Source organism: Indicator indicator, chromosome 17 (assembly GCF_027791375.1).
Source record: "Indicator indicator isolate 239-I01 chromosome 17, UM_Iind_1.1, whole genome shotgun sequence".
NCBI classification, from domain to species: Eukaryota; Metazoa; Chordata; class Aves; order Piciformes; family Indicatoridae; genus Indicator; species Indicator indicator.
In genome coordinates this window covers 21597684-21611778 of record NC_072026.1, presented here as the reverse complement: position 1 = coordinate 21611778, position 14095 = coordinate 21597684, and the positions used below count along the sequence as shown (strand labels likewise).

General features: G+C 51.0%; 1 protein-coding gene across 3 annotated transcripts in view; it reads left to right on the top strand.

Annotated features, from left to right (window-relative positions):
- DOCK11 (dedicator of cytokinesis 11) overlaps positions 1-7425 on the top strand; it is a 128920-nt gene extending 121495 nt beyond the window's left edge. For all 3 annotated transcript variants that reach the window (XM_054388518.1, XM_054388517.1, XM_054388516.1), the window contains 5 exons: positions 168-378; positions 1571-1761; positions 3041-3141; positions 4754-4892; positions 7201-7425. In XM_054388518.1, the coding sequence (XP_054244493.1) occupies positions 168-378; positions 1571-1761; positions 3041-3141; positions 4754-4892; positions 7201-7323 (765 nt within the window). In that variant the 3' untranslated portion in view covers positions 7324-7425. The remainder of the gene's footprint in view (positions 1-167; positions 379-1570; positions 1762-3040; positions 3142-4753; positions 4893-7200) is intronic.
- Positions 7426-14095: the final 6670 nt, after the last annotated feature.

The window sequence follows — 14095 nt, the reverse complement described above, 5'->3', positions numbered from 1 at the left end:
GGTCAAGGGATCACAGCTGAGGTCAAAGGGAGAGTTTGGTGTGGCATTCACCAGCATGCAGTGGGGCTGGGCCAGCAGGGAATTAGTTTCAGTCAGATCCCAGGAGACAAATGAATGATAAGTTATTGACCTTTGCCCTCCTAGTGAGTAAGCCTCCTGTTTCACAGGTCAACATCAAAGATCTTGATCCCAAGTATGCCCACATCCAAGTGACCTATGTGAAGCCTTACTTTGAAGAGAAAGAGATCTCAGAAAGAAAGACTGAGTTTGAAAGGAATCACAACATCAACAGATTTGTTTTTGAGACTCCTTACACTTTATCTGGGAAGAAGCATGGCAGTGTGGAAGAACAGTGTAAGAAAAGGACCATCCTAACCAGTAAGTACATGAGGCAGGTTCTGTCAGCAGCTGGTTACAGACTCTTCCAGCTCAGGAAAACATCCCCAGAGAGTCAGAAATGCTTTCAGCTACTTAGTCAGAACTTTAATGCTATGTTCTAGGTGGGAGGGGGACTGCATCTTTGTATTTCTGTGTGCAGATTTTTGCAGATTAATAAATGATGCTGGTAAGTTACAGCCTTGGGGGTTTCACACACACCCCAAGGAAAGCCTTGTGGGTAAGGACCTGCTGGATGACCCCAAGCTGAGTGGTGCTGTTGATACACCAGAGGGACAGGATGGCATCCAGAGGGACCTGGACAGGCTGCAGAGGTGGTGCCCAGGTGAAGCTCCTGAGGTTCAACAAGAGCAAGGGCAGGGTTCTGCCCCTGGGCTGGAACAATCCTCACTGTCAATACAGACTGGGGGAGGAGGGGAGAGAAACAGCCCTGAGGAAAAGGACTTGGGGGTGCTGGTGGGGGAGAAGCTGGCCAGGAGCAGGCAGTGTGAGACTGCAGCACAGAAGGCAAATCACAGCCTGGGCTGCATCCAAAGCAGCATTGCCAGAGAGCCAGAGAGGTGATTCTGCCACTTTGCTCTGCTCTGCTGAGACCTCCCCTGGAGTGCTGTGTGCAGGTCTGGAGCCCTCAATACAGGAAGGATCTGGACCTGATGGAGAGGGTCCAGAGGAGGCCACAAAATGATCAGGGGGTTGGAGCAGCTCTGCTGTGAGGACAGGCTGAGGGAGCTGGAGAGGAGAAAGCTCTGGGGTGACCTAATAGCAGCCTTCCAGTACCTGAAGGGCTACAAGAAGGCTGGAGAGAGACTGTTTGCAAAGGCCTGCAGGGACAGGACAAGAGGCAATGGCTTCAAACTAGAGCAGAGCAGATTGAGATTGGATGTGAGAACAAGTTCTTTACTATGAGGTTGGTGAACACTGGTACAGGTTGCCCAGGGAGGTGGTTGAGGCTCCATCCCTGGAGATATTCAAGGTGAGGCTGGACAGGGCTCTGGACAACCTGATCTAGTTGGGGATGTCCCTGCTGAGTGCAGGGGGTTGGACTGGATGAGCTTTGAAGGTCACTTCCGTCCTGGACCATTCTATGATTCTATGATTCTCTGAAGAGTCAGAGAATCTGACTCTTTGCTGCATGACTTCTGAATCTGTACACTTCCTTTGCTGTTTTTGCCAGCTTTGAACTCATTTCCATATGTGAAGAAGAGGATTCCAGTCAATTATGAACATCAGGTCAATTTGAAACCAATTGATGTGGCTACTGATGAGATAAAAGACAAGACAGCAGAGCTGCAGAAGCTCTGCTCTGCTGCTGATGTTGACATGATCCAGCTGCAGCTCAAACTGCAGGGCTGTGTTTCTGTGCAGGTAAGGCTGCATGGCCCTTCAGAAGCACATTTCTGACCACAGCTCAGTCAGCTCTTCCCAGTCTTTCCTTCCCAGGAGTTAGGAACTGCCTCCTTCACACCGTGACAGCCATCAGCCTGCCAGCACAGGGCTGCATTAGCAGCTGGCTGGTGGTGAAAGCCATTTTGCCCATCAGGTCCAAAGCAACTGCACACTGGTTGGCCACAGGTGACTGCTGAAATGTGTTCAGCTCTTGAAGGCTGTACAAACACAAAGAGCCTTTATGTGAGCCGGGCTTCAGAGACTGGATAAATGGCCTCACAGCTCAGGTCATCTGCTTTTCCAAATGGCAATAAGGAGGAAGTGTGAGGACACAAATTGCAGCTCTCTTTTTGTCTTGTCTTTGTTTAGAGGAGCAAGGCAGATGCTCTCCAGCCCTTCCCAAAGGAGTACAGGAGAAATGCTCCACACCGGATTGGAAAGAATTAGAAGTTTAAATGGAAATACTCTTCGGAACTACATACAACAGTACAAAAGCATAGAAAACACACAAAATTCATAGTCCAGCTTAGCCATGGCTCTACAAAAACCTCCTTAGACCGAAGTCTTATAGTCCACCTTGGCCACACTTCTCCAAAAACCTCCTTAGGCCAAAGCTTTATAGTCCACCTTGGCCAAAGTTCTCCAAAAAAAATCCTCCTTAGGCCAAAGCTTTCCACAACCTCCCTCCAAACCAGGCCAAAACCCCCAGGCCTCCAGTGACCCCACCCCTCATGCCTCTCTAACCCCCCATACCACACCCAAGTGATGCAGCTGAAATTCAGCTTGCCAGCTCCAGGCCCCACTCCCCAGCATAGCAAAGATAAGGGAGCCCATGCCAGGAAAAGGGGCAGAGAGAAGGAGAAGAAGGGGCTGGACAGCTTTGTGCTGTTCCCCTATAACGGGCAGATGCAGGCATTAGGCGAATGAAAGAACAAAGGATTGCACTTTCCTGTGTGCATCTTCTGGACTCTCTAGTGCCCCTGGAAGACTTCTCTATGGTTCTTAAAGTCACCCAACCTCAAACCTAACACATCTCCATTTATCTTTTGATCTTTATAGTACCTAGATTAAAAAAAACTTACTATTCAGCTTTTGAAGCTTCAGGTGTCTCCAGTGACATTAGGAATGCGGAGCCAGAGGCATTCAAATAATATGCTGATGTTGGAGGGGGTTAAAAAAGGAATTGTTGTTATTCTCTTCCCTTTAGCAACTCAGCAGAAGCTGTAGGATGAATGATTTCTTTTTTCTTTGGCTCTAGGTTAACGCAGGTCCCTTGGCCTACGCCAGAGCCTTCCTAAGTGACAGCCAGTCCAGCAAATATCCTGCTAAGAAGGTGACTGAGTTAAAAGAAATGTTCAGGTAAGGAAAATCAGCCAGCTGGGTGGAACTGTTTTGCTTGTGTTTTTGTCTGTCTCCAAAAGCAGCAGATGTGCCTTCTAAAGATCCAGATCTCCTGGGGTTGTGGGTGCTCAGACACATGAAAAATCAAAAACAAGAGGTAGAAGTTGAGGCATAGGAAGTTCCATGGAAACATGAGGACAAATTTTGTCGCTGTGAGGCTGCTGGAGCCCTGAAGCAGGCTACCCAGGGGGGTTGTGCAGTCTCTTTTTCTGGAGGTATTCCAAACCCACCTGGATCTGTTCCTGTGTGATCTGCTCTAGGTGACCCTGCTCTGGCAGGAGGGGTGGACTGGATGAGCTTTTGAAGTCCTTTCCATCCACTAACATTCTGAGATTCTGTATGTGAAGAGTTCCCAAGCTCAGGGCTGTGATCTCCATGGAGAGGTTTGCTTGAATCACCAGATGAAGAAGCCAGAGGTCTGACAGTCCTGTCTGCAAGAGATCTTTCAGACTGTGCATTGTTTGCCAGCCTTTCCAGAGGGATAGTAGATTAGTAGATAAAGATGAGCTTGAAATGTTTTCAGGGAAGTTCCTTTCATGATTTATGGAGGACCATAATTCTTGTTTCTGGTGCTGGTGTTTAAAACTATGGTGTTTAAAACTATGTGACTTGCACAGGCATTCTTCCAGCTCCTGTCCTCCCACTTGAAAATGTTCCCAAACACAGAATCAGGCAGATCCTGCTTCACCTTTGGAGGGTGAGCCTTTGCCACAATTTTCTCACCCTCTTGGGAGAAACCAGTTGCCTACAAGCTCCTGCATTCATTGCTGGGTGCTGGAGACTCCATTTTGCCCATCAGTCAGTGTATGGAGAAGGCAGCATTTAGGCCAATCCTGTTTTCCTTCCATAATCTGGCAAACTATGGAACAAATAAAGGAAGAGTCCCTGCAAAGCTGCCATGCATGGATGAAGAACAGAGGGGAGGTGTTTTCACTTCCTAGCCTTGCAGTGCAGCCAGGAGGCCAAAGACAATCTCTGTTTCATGGAAACGGTGCCAAAAGATCCCAGTTGTGCTGGTGCTGATGAAAAAGGGAGGAGATGTTTGTGAAATGAAGAAAGTGAGAAACAGGAACCAACAAATTAATTTTACGGCTCCCTGTGATGGAAATTTCTTTCTGGAGCTTGTGTCTGCTGTTAGCAGCCTGCCCTCTCATGCACAGGTGCTACACCACACACATCCATGGCAGTCAAGCTGATTTCCTTTCTGTGCCTGACCATGGCCTCCCTCTGTTTTGTTACCCTCTGTGCAGCTGGTTGGTTTTAATCTGGCATCTGCAAGCCACGTGTGATCCATGTGTGAGGTTGGGGTGAAGGTGCAAGACCACTGTGCTGCACTGCAGGCATGTCCCATCTCCTGAGGACCCAGGCTTGAAGGAGCTCCAGCAGAAAGCCCAGTATCTGTTACAGCCCTTCCCCATTCCCTGATCCACTGTGCCAGGGATGCTCCTAGAATGTGACTTGTCCCAAACATCGGAGAAAAGGGGGAAACAAAGGAAATGTGCCTCTGGTTGGTTCCTTGGGTAGAAGACTGGGATGTTGCAATGCCCACAGTTCATTCCTTTCTCCCCAGGAAATTCATACAAGTGTGTGGCCTTGCTCTGGAGCTCAACGAGAGGCTCATTAAGGAGGACCAGGTGGAGTACCACGAAGGGCTGAAGTCAAACTTCCGGGACATGGCGAAAGAGCTTTCCGACATCATCCACGAGCAGGCACGTACTGCATGGCAGGAGCCCTCAGAGCTGCCCCTCTGGGCTCCACACCTGAGACCTGACTGGAGACTAACTGGCAGCTTGGTCACTCTTTGGGTTATTGAGATAAATGTAAAAGAAGGGCGAGAAACTGAACGTCAGAAGGGAGCAATGCCCCTGGTGGGCTCCTAAAATCAGTTTCTGTTCATCCGAGGTCCCAGCCTGCTGCTGGTGGTGTGCAGGGTGCAGGGGGAGGAGTCCTGGCTGGCACATACCACAGCTTCACAGGTTGCACTGGGTTGGAGGGGACCCTCAAAGGGCATCTTGGCCAACCCCTCTGCAGGCAGCAGGGACACCTCCAGCTAGAGCAGGCTGCCCAGGGACACATCCAGGCTGATCTTGAATGTCTCCAGGTAGGGACTGTGCATCTTTTGATAGGTTCCCTTGTTAGTCTGGCTCACAACCACCATTTTGCTGGTTTGCAAACTGCCAGTGAAGTCAAATCAGTATTTGGCCTATTCCACAGGCTCATTTCCCCCAGGGGCACTGCCTCCCCGGTGTACCCCACTGCTGAAGTCTGCTCAGAGAGGTTCCTTCACAGGAGCTGCCACCTGTTTGTTCTAAGCTGTTTGTGTTAAACCTTTCCAAGGCGTTTCATTTGCATGCAGCTGCTGGAAATTCCACAGCAGTCAAATCAAAAGCAAACGGCTCAGCAGCACAACGGTTAAGGGCACCCTGGAACAAAGAAGGGTTGTGAGAGCACTCCCATTGCCTTGATAGCTTTGCAAATTCACTGCTTTGTGTTTGGTTAATGGGCAAAACATTGCAGCCACTGAAATGGCACAGCTCAGGGCTCCCCGGGGGAGGACACACTTCTCACTTTCTGCTTGTGTTGCATCAGAAGGCAGCTCACGTTCAGGAGCACTGTTCTTTGTGACTGTTCAACACATCTGGAGCGTTGGGTCCAGTCCTGGGCTCCCCAGTTCAAGAGGGACAGGGATAGACTAGAGAGTGTCCAATGCAGGCTATGAGGACGATGAAGGGACTGCAACATCTGTGTGATGAGGACAGGCTGAGAGCCCTGGGGCTGGTTAGCCTGGGGAAGAAAGGCTGAGAGGGGATCTGATCACTGTCTATCAATATCTGAGGGGTGGGGCTGAAGAAGAAGCAGTCAGGCTCTTCTCAGTGGTGTCCTGTGCCAGGACAAGGGTCAATGGACACAAACTGGAACCCAGGAGGTTCCACCTCAACATGAGGAGAAACTTCTTTGGTGTGAGGGTGCTGGAGGCCTGGAGCAGGCTGCCCAGAGAGGTTGTGGAGTCTCCTCTGGAGACTTTCAAGCCCCACCTGGATGTGTTCCTGTGTGACCTGCCCTAGGTGCCCCTGCTCTGGCAGGGGGGTTGGACTAAATCATCTTCCCAGGACCCATCCAACATTCTGTGATGACTTGGATTTTGTGTTGCCATCACATGGCCTAAGAACCTAACAAATTAAACTTCCTGGAACATGTTCTCCTCTACTGCAAAATCACTTAGTTAAAGATAAAAAGCAAACAACATTCATTTAAGGTCCTCACTGCCAATGACATTCTGCTTTCCTAAATACTGTCAGTGTCCCAAAAGGACATGGCAGAGGGCTTGGCTGGAGACAGCAGGGTAGATGCAGGGTAACTCACAGGGTCAGATCTATTAACTTAGGGAAGTGTAAAGATTAAAAATTAATAAACTGCAGCTGGAGAAAGTCCACAGAAGGGCAAGAAAGCTGGAGAAGGGTCTGCAGAACAGGACTGGTGAGGAGCAGCTGAAGGACCTGGGGATGTTTAATCTGGAGAAGAGGAAGCTGAGGGAAGACCTCATTGCTCTCTACAGCTCCCTGAAAGGAGGTTGCAGTGAGGTGGGGGTTGGGCTCTGCTCCTTAGGTGATAGCAGAAGAGGAAATGGCCTGAAATTGTGCCAGGGGAGGGTTAGGTTGGAGAGGAGGAAAAATGTCTTTGGTGCAAGAGTGGTCAGGGTTGGAACAGGCTGCCCAGGGAGGTGGTGGAGTCCCCATCCCTAGAGGTGTTCAAGAAACCTGTGGCCATGGCAGTTGGGTTGCTGGTTGGATGATCTCAGAGGCCTTTTCCAACCCAAACCATTCTCTGATGCTGTATGAGTGCTACAGAAATGGCTAAACTGCTCTTCTCTCTCCTTCCTTTGTCACGCTGCCTTTGTGAAACAGCTTTGAAGACCAGGTTGGCTATCTGTTCTGCATGCTTTTTTTGGAGCAGCTTGATTTCTAAGGACCCAGCATAAGCCTGTACTGAATCTTGTGCTGCTCTTCTTTTGCCCAGATCTACCACGAAGACACAATGCACTTCCCCTGGATGCAGGACTCCCTGCACGTCTTCTGCGCCATCAGCGGCACCTCCGGGGACGGAAGCTGCTGCGCCCTCAGAGCCACTGCTGAACTATGAACATATCAAGCCACATTTCACACAGCTTTCTCAGGAATACTTGGAACTGTGCAGGCAATGTTTAAAAACAAACAACAACAACAAAACCCCAACCCCAAACACGACGAGCAAAGATTTCAGCTTTATTTTGCACGCCCCTTCCCCACCTCCGGAGCTGCCAGTGCTTTCAAACAGGGTGCTTGCTGCTCTTGCTGAGCAGCATTGAAAGTGCCTGGACATTGCACCACTGTGCTTCCTTTGTACTATCTTTTATTGTTGCTGTTGTTGTTGTTTTGTTGTTGGGGTTGGTTTTTTTAAGCTAAATGTAGAAGTGGCCATGGGAAGGGAGTTGTCTCAATGACTATGGAAGTGCTGACCTCTGGAGCCCTGTAAAGTTGTACAATGGGATGTAATAAAATGTAAAACTGCTTTGTAAATAGAGAAGGAGCAGAGAGGACACAGAAATTAGCTTCATCATCTTTGCTGCTAAAAGCTTTGCTGGGCAGGGAGTGTGAAGGAGAAATTGTAGTCACTAAGTAAGGGACATTGCCCCCTCTAAAAGGTGGCTTGGGGAGTCCAGATGCTTCTGTTGAACTCTGATAAATTGATTAAACTTGTCCTGGTCTGGAAATATTAACACCTCAATCAGAAATGATAAGCAGTATGTTGAAGGCGAATGCCTAAAGGTCTTTGGGTTTCAGTTACAAGTTCAGCTTATCCAGGGTCGATTTTGTTCATCTTTCAGGCACTGGAACAGGCTGCCCAGGGAGGTGGTGGAGTCCCCATCCCTGGAGGTGTTCAAGAAACCTGTGGCCATGGCACTTGGTGCCATGGTTTGATGGCCATGGTGGTGGTGGGCTGATGGTTGGACTGGGTGTCTTAGAGGCCTTTTCCAACTGAAACAATTCTGTGATTCTACTTTTGTGCATCCTCTGAGCAGATCACTCTAAAGTGGCCCCTGTGAGAGCTGAGCTGCCTGTAGCTGACCTTTCCCTTCCACAGGAGGATGTGCTGCTCACTGAGGACAACCAAAGGGTAGATTCAGATTGGATGTCAGGAAGAAATTCTTCCCCATGAGGGTGGTGAGAGACTGGCAGAGGTTGCCCAGGGAGGTGGTGGAAGCCTCATCCCTGGAGGTTTTTGCAGCCAGGCTGGATGTGGCTGTGAGCAACCTGCTGTAGTGTGAGGTGTCCCTGCCCATGGCAGGGGTTGGAACTGGAGAGGATGATCCTTGAGGTCCCTTCCAATTCTGACAATTCTGTGATTCTATAAAATATGTTTTGTTTTCCTGCAGCAACAGAGAGCAGGCTTCAGACTAACCCTACCACTTGATGTCGTGCAGCCCAAAAGTCCTGGAAGAGAGCCTATGTGGAGGTCATGGGTTCAGAAGTTTCATACAAAGGAAACCAGATCTGACTCAGTTTAGCCACTTGAGGAGGTCAGCAGGTGATTGCTCAGTGTTGGATGGGCTGGGCTCTAATGCAGCAGGGAGTTTGGACTGATGAATGCTCTGTGCAGCTCACCATTACACAGTCACAGCCTGCAGCACTTACCCTGTCTATCACATGCACTGGTGAAGCACTCCTGCTGTACACACAATATCCCAACTGTCCTGAATGGCATTCACTCTCTCCTCATGTGAATTAGAATCACAGAATCATGGATTGTCAGGGTTGGAAGGTACCTCAAGGTTCATCCAGTTCCAGTCCCCCTGCCATGGGCAGGGACACCTCACACCACAGCAGGTTGCTCACAGCCACATCCAGCCTGGCTGCAAAAACCTCCAGGGATGAGGCTTCCACCACCTCCCTGGGCAACCTCTGCCAGTGTCTCACCACCCTCATGGGGAAGAATTTCTTCCAGCATCCAATCTGAATCTAGCCATTTCTATTTTTTTTCTACTCCCCCTTCCCTCCCCCTCCCCCCCCCCCAAGTCCTATCACTCCCTGACTCCCTCAAAAGTCCCTCCCCAGCCACAAGAAGGTCTCCTGGGAGCCTTCTCCTCTGCAGACTGCACAACCCCAACTCTCTCAGTCTGTCTCCAGAGCAGAGCAGCTCCAGCCCTCTGCTCATCCTCCTGGCCCTTCTCTGGACACCTTCCAGCACCTCCAGATCCTTCCTGGACCAGAGGCTCCAGCACTGGACACTGAGCTCCAGGTGGGGTCTTAGCACAGTGGAGCAGAGGGAGAATCCCCTCCCTGGCCCTGCTGGCTGGTTGAACAGGTGCTGCTGTACATTCTCTTGCCTGCTGTACAGCTGTGTGTTGTACCAGCCCTGCTGGGCTGGCTGTGTGTGAGGGCACAGCAGTGCCCCCAGTCTGCCCTGGCTGTGAGCTGATGTGTGGCACCCAGTGACACCCAGTGCTGCTGCAGAGCCTCCTGACAGCACTCAGCTCACATTGCTCTTGTTTTGTTCTGGTTTTCTTTGTCTCAGAGTCTCAGTGCCTTTGACAAGGAGCCAGGGCACAAGCTTGCCTCAGCTGGTGCAGATAAAAGAGAGTTCAGTGGAGGTCAAAGACACAAAAACAGGAAAAATAAGCTTAGCAATAAACATGTTTTGCTGAGGGGAGGTTTTGCCTTCACCGAGCAGGATGTGTGATCAAAAACTAATATTGGTGTCAGATTCATGGGACTGAAACCTTGCCAGGTGAGCTCTCAAACACAGCCAGGAGAAGAAAGCCTTGGGGGTGTCAGGTGGTGAGAAACTGCCCAGGAGCCAGCACTGGTCCCTGGCAGCCCAGCAGGCAGCTGGGTGCTGAGCTGCATCCAGAGCAGGGAGAGCAGCAGCACAGGGAGGGGATTCTGCCCCTCTGCTCTGCTCTGCTCACACCCCACCTGCAGCACTGCCTCCAGCTCTGGGGCCCCCAGCACAGGAAGGACCTGGAGCTGCTGCAGAGGCTCCAGAGGAGGTCTCTAAGATGATCAGAGGCTGGAGAAGCTCCCCTGTGGGGACAGGCTGGGAGAGTTGTGACTGTTCAGGCTGGAGAAGAGAAGGCTCCAGGGTGACCTCAGAGCAGCCTTCCAGGACCTGAAGGGGCTCCAGGAGAGCTGGGGAGGGACTTTGGACAAGGGCTGGGAGTGCCAGGATGAGGGACAATGGCCTTGAGCTGGGAGAGGGCAGACTGATAGTGGAGATTGGGAAGAAATTGTTGAGAGTGAGGGTGGGGAGAGACTGGCACAGGTTGCCCAGGGAGGCTGTGGCTGCCTCCTGCCTGGAGGTGTTCAAGGCCAGGCTGGATGAGGCCTTGAGCAAGCTGGGCTGGGGGGAGGTGTCCCTGCCCATGGCAGGGCTTTGGAACTGGATGAGCTTTGAGGTCCCTTCCAACGTAAACCATTCTATGGAGCTATGAATCTCTAAAGGTTACTGTACTAGACCCTCAAACACTGAAGTGCAGCAAATTAAGTCATTAAGGCCAAATTATTCAGTGCCAAATGGAAGATGCTGGTTTGGAAATGCCACAGGAGTACAAATGCTACACATCCAGCTCAGGGGATCAAAACACCAAAATGATTCACCAGAAAACCACAGCAGTGCACAGAGATTTATAAATAGAAGTCAGGTGTGAATCATAGTAAGGAAAGGTCCCAGAAAACCACCCTGCTTTGCTCAAGCATATTCAGTGTTTGTGAGGAGGTTTTTGCTCTCTTTTGTTGCTGCGGTTCTCAAACCCACGCTCCTGCTCCTTGGGAACATCTTAACCAGGTACCTCAGCCCACATGGTCAGGGTGCTGATGGATGTGCCAAGCTGAGGCACTTGTACTGGCTGTTAGGTGATGCAGTGGCAGCCAAGTGTAACTTGTGATTCCCCTCACCACTGGGTAAAGGACAAACTGCTTTGTCTAGTGCTGTCTGATCACAGAGTCATAGGATGGGTTGGCTTGGAAGGGATCTTAAAGCTCATCCAGTTCCCACCCCCTGCCATGGGCAGGGACACCTCCCCCCAGCCCGGCTTGCTCAAGGCCTCATCCAGCCTGGCCTGGAACACCTCCAGGCAGGAGGCAGCCACAGCCTCCCTGGGCAACCTGTGCCAGTGTCTCCCCACCCTCACTCTCAACAATTTCTTCCTCATTTTCAGCCTCAATCTGCCCTCTCCCAGCTCAAAGCTGTCCCTTGTCCTGGCACTCCCAGCCCTTGTCAAAATTCCCTCCCTCTTCTACCACTGAGCTGTCCTGTATAGGGCTCTCTAGAGCCCTACTGCTGTAGAACCAGGGTCACATCCTGCCTCTCTTAGTGGGTAAAGCTCTTACTCCCTTGCCTAGTTAACTGATTGATTCAATGCTGTGGTGGGTTGAAAATTCCACACCCCCCAATTACATTTGCCAGACCAGGTCAGGTGAAGCAAATGGCAGCTGTATTTACAAGCACAACTACAATCCCCAATGGAATGCAATGAGTGTGTACAAATATACGACAGTTACAGGGATTGACAATTGATAAACAGCACAAGGACCCCCCCTGGACAAAGACCAGGGGAGCTGCTCATAGCTTCTCTGTCCCTGCCTCCCCCCTACCCCCCTGTACACAAAGGGAGAAGAGAAAAGAGCAGAGAGCCATTAGAAACAGCCAAAACAATGCAGCCAAGGGCAAGCAGAAGCCACTTAGTGCCTCCCAGAGCAAAGAAGCCACAAGAGAGAAAGATTGTTCCCATGACTACCTTAAGTCCATTATCCCTCCAGAGGATTGTTTAGAACTTATCATTATTTTTCCTTTCTACACCCAATAGTGATTTATTTACATTCTACTACTTTCTGTTCAACATCTGTGGAACATTTTAAAGGCACAGCCTAAAACTGCCACAAATACCTCTTGGTGTTTAGGGAACCGTGAGCACAGAAGTTGGTGCCTGGGTTCCAATAGGAATTTGCTGGGGAGGGATACAAATTCTGCACTTGGTTCCACACCTCCCCAGAAGTGCTTGTTGGGGGATGTGAGGATTTTTCCCCTGTGATTTCTGACCTGGGTTGGTGAGCAGCAGTGCAGACACAGCCTGCAGAGGTCATGGCCCTTTTGAAGCCACAGATCACAGAACTCTGGAGGTCCCACGGAGGACATGGACAAGAGAGGGGCCCTGTGAGTCAGAGCAGGCTTTTTCAGCTCACAGCTTTGGCTTTCTGTGCCTCAGACCCAAGTGTATTGTAATTGAGCCCTTTTTTTTTTTTGGACTGACTCAAACCATCTTCTGAAGAACTTGTAATTGTGTCAGTTGAGACAAGGTATTGACAGAAGTTGCTGCACCGTTGGCAACTGGAGAGAAGGAATCTCACCACCCCTGTGGGGTAACTGACCACCACCCCTGTGGGGTAACTGAGGACTCTTCTGCTCCCAGAAGGGAAGAAAACCTCTCAGCTCTGTGCTGCTAATTCCCACTGCGTCTTGTTGGATCTAGTAACCATGCAGCCACACCATAGAATCACAGAGTGGTTTGGGTTGGAAGGGACCTTAAACCTCATCCAGTTCCAACCCCCTGCCATGGGCAGGGACACCTCCCCCCAGCCCAGCTTGCTCAAGGCCTCATCCAGCCTGGACTTGAACACCTCCAGGCAGGAGGAACCAACAGCCTCCCTGGGCAACCTGTGCCCGAGTCTCACCACCCTCACTCTAAAGAATTTCTTCCTCATCTCCAGTCCCAGTCTCCCCTCTCCCAGCTCAAAGCCATTGTCTCTCATCCTGGCACTCCCAGTCCTTGGCCCAAGTCCCTCCCCAGCTCTCCTGGAGCCCCTTCAGGTCCTGGAAAGCTGCTCTGAGGTCTCCTCGCAGCCTTGTCTTCTCCAGCCTGAACAGCCCCAACTCTCTCAGCCTGGCCCCACAGGGGAGCTTCTCCAGCCCTCTGATCATCTTGGTGACCTCCTCTGGAGCCTCTGCAGCAGCTCCAGGTCCTTCTTGTGCTGGGGGCCCCAGAGTGGAGGCAGTGCTGCAGGTGGGGTGTGAGCAGAGCAAAGCAGAGGGGCAGAATCCCCTCCCTGTGCTGCAGCCTGAGTTCTCTGCCTGAGCTGGGGACCCTGCCCATTAGAGAATGGTTTCTTGGGGTGGTTAATGCCTTGGCCAAGTCACTGCACAGCCCCATGGTCGCTGGCTCTGGCTGTGTGGGTGGAAGCAGCAGGAACACACAGCCAAGGGCAGATCACCGGCACCACCATAAATCATTTAGAGCAGGCAGGGGGCCATGCCCCAAGAACTCCTTGAGCAGATCATTCCACAGATACCCAAGGTGTGTCTGTGCCAGCTGCAGCCTCCTTGCCTCCTCCAGAACATGAGCCGGCATGAGGCTTCCAACAGAAAGATGCAGGACAGGGCTCGGTGCAATTGACAAACAGGAAGCCTCAGGGAGGTGGCAGGGATCAGAGGCTTTGGCAGGAGTTCTGGTTGCTGTGCATGGAGGTGGGAATGTGAGGATGAGTGCATGGGGAGGAAGGAGAGAACTCAGGAAAAACCTTTCAGCAGCTCCTGGAGCAGGTACACAGCCAAAAGCAAGTGAGCCATGGGATGTGTGCTTGGCAGTGGCACTGCCAGGAGAAGGAGAGGACAGAGCAAGAGGAAGGAAGGAAAGAAAACACCATCAAGGAAACTGAAAGCAAAGGAGAGATGCCTGCAGCCTAGATCAGCTTTACTGCCCAGAGCTCACGTCAGAGTCCACAGCAGCTGTGGGCAGGCACACACACAGCTGATGGCAGGCACACAGTTCAAGCATTCCATCTCCTGGAACTTCAGGCCCTGTTTTGAAGGGGTTCTAATTGCAGTCCCTTGGGCATTTCCTAACAGCAAGTAGGAAATTTGTCAAATCCTCTTCTTTTCC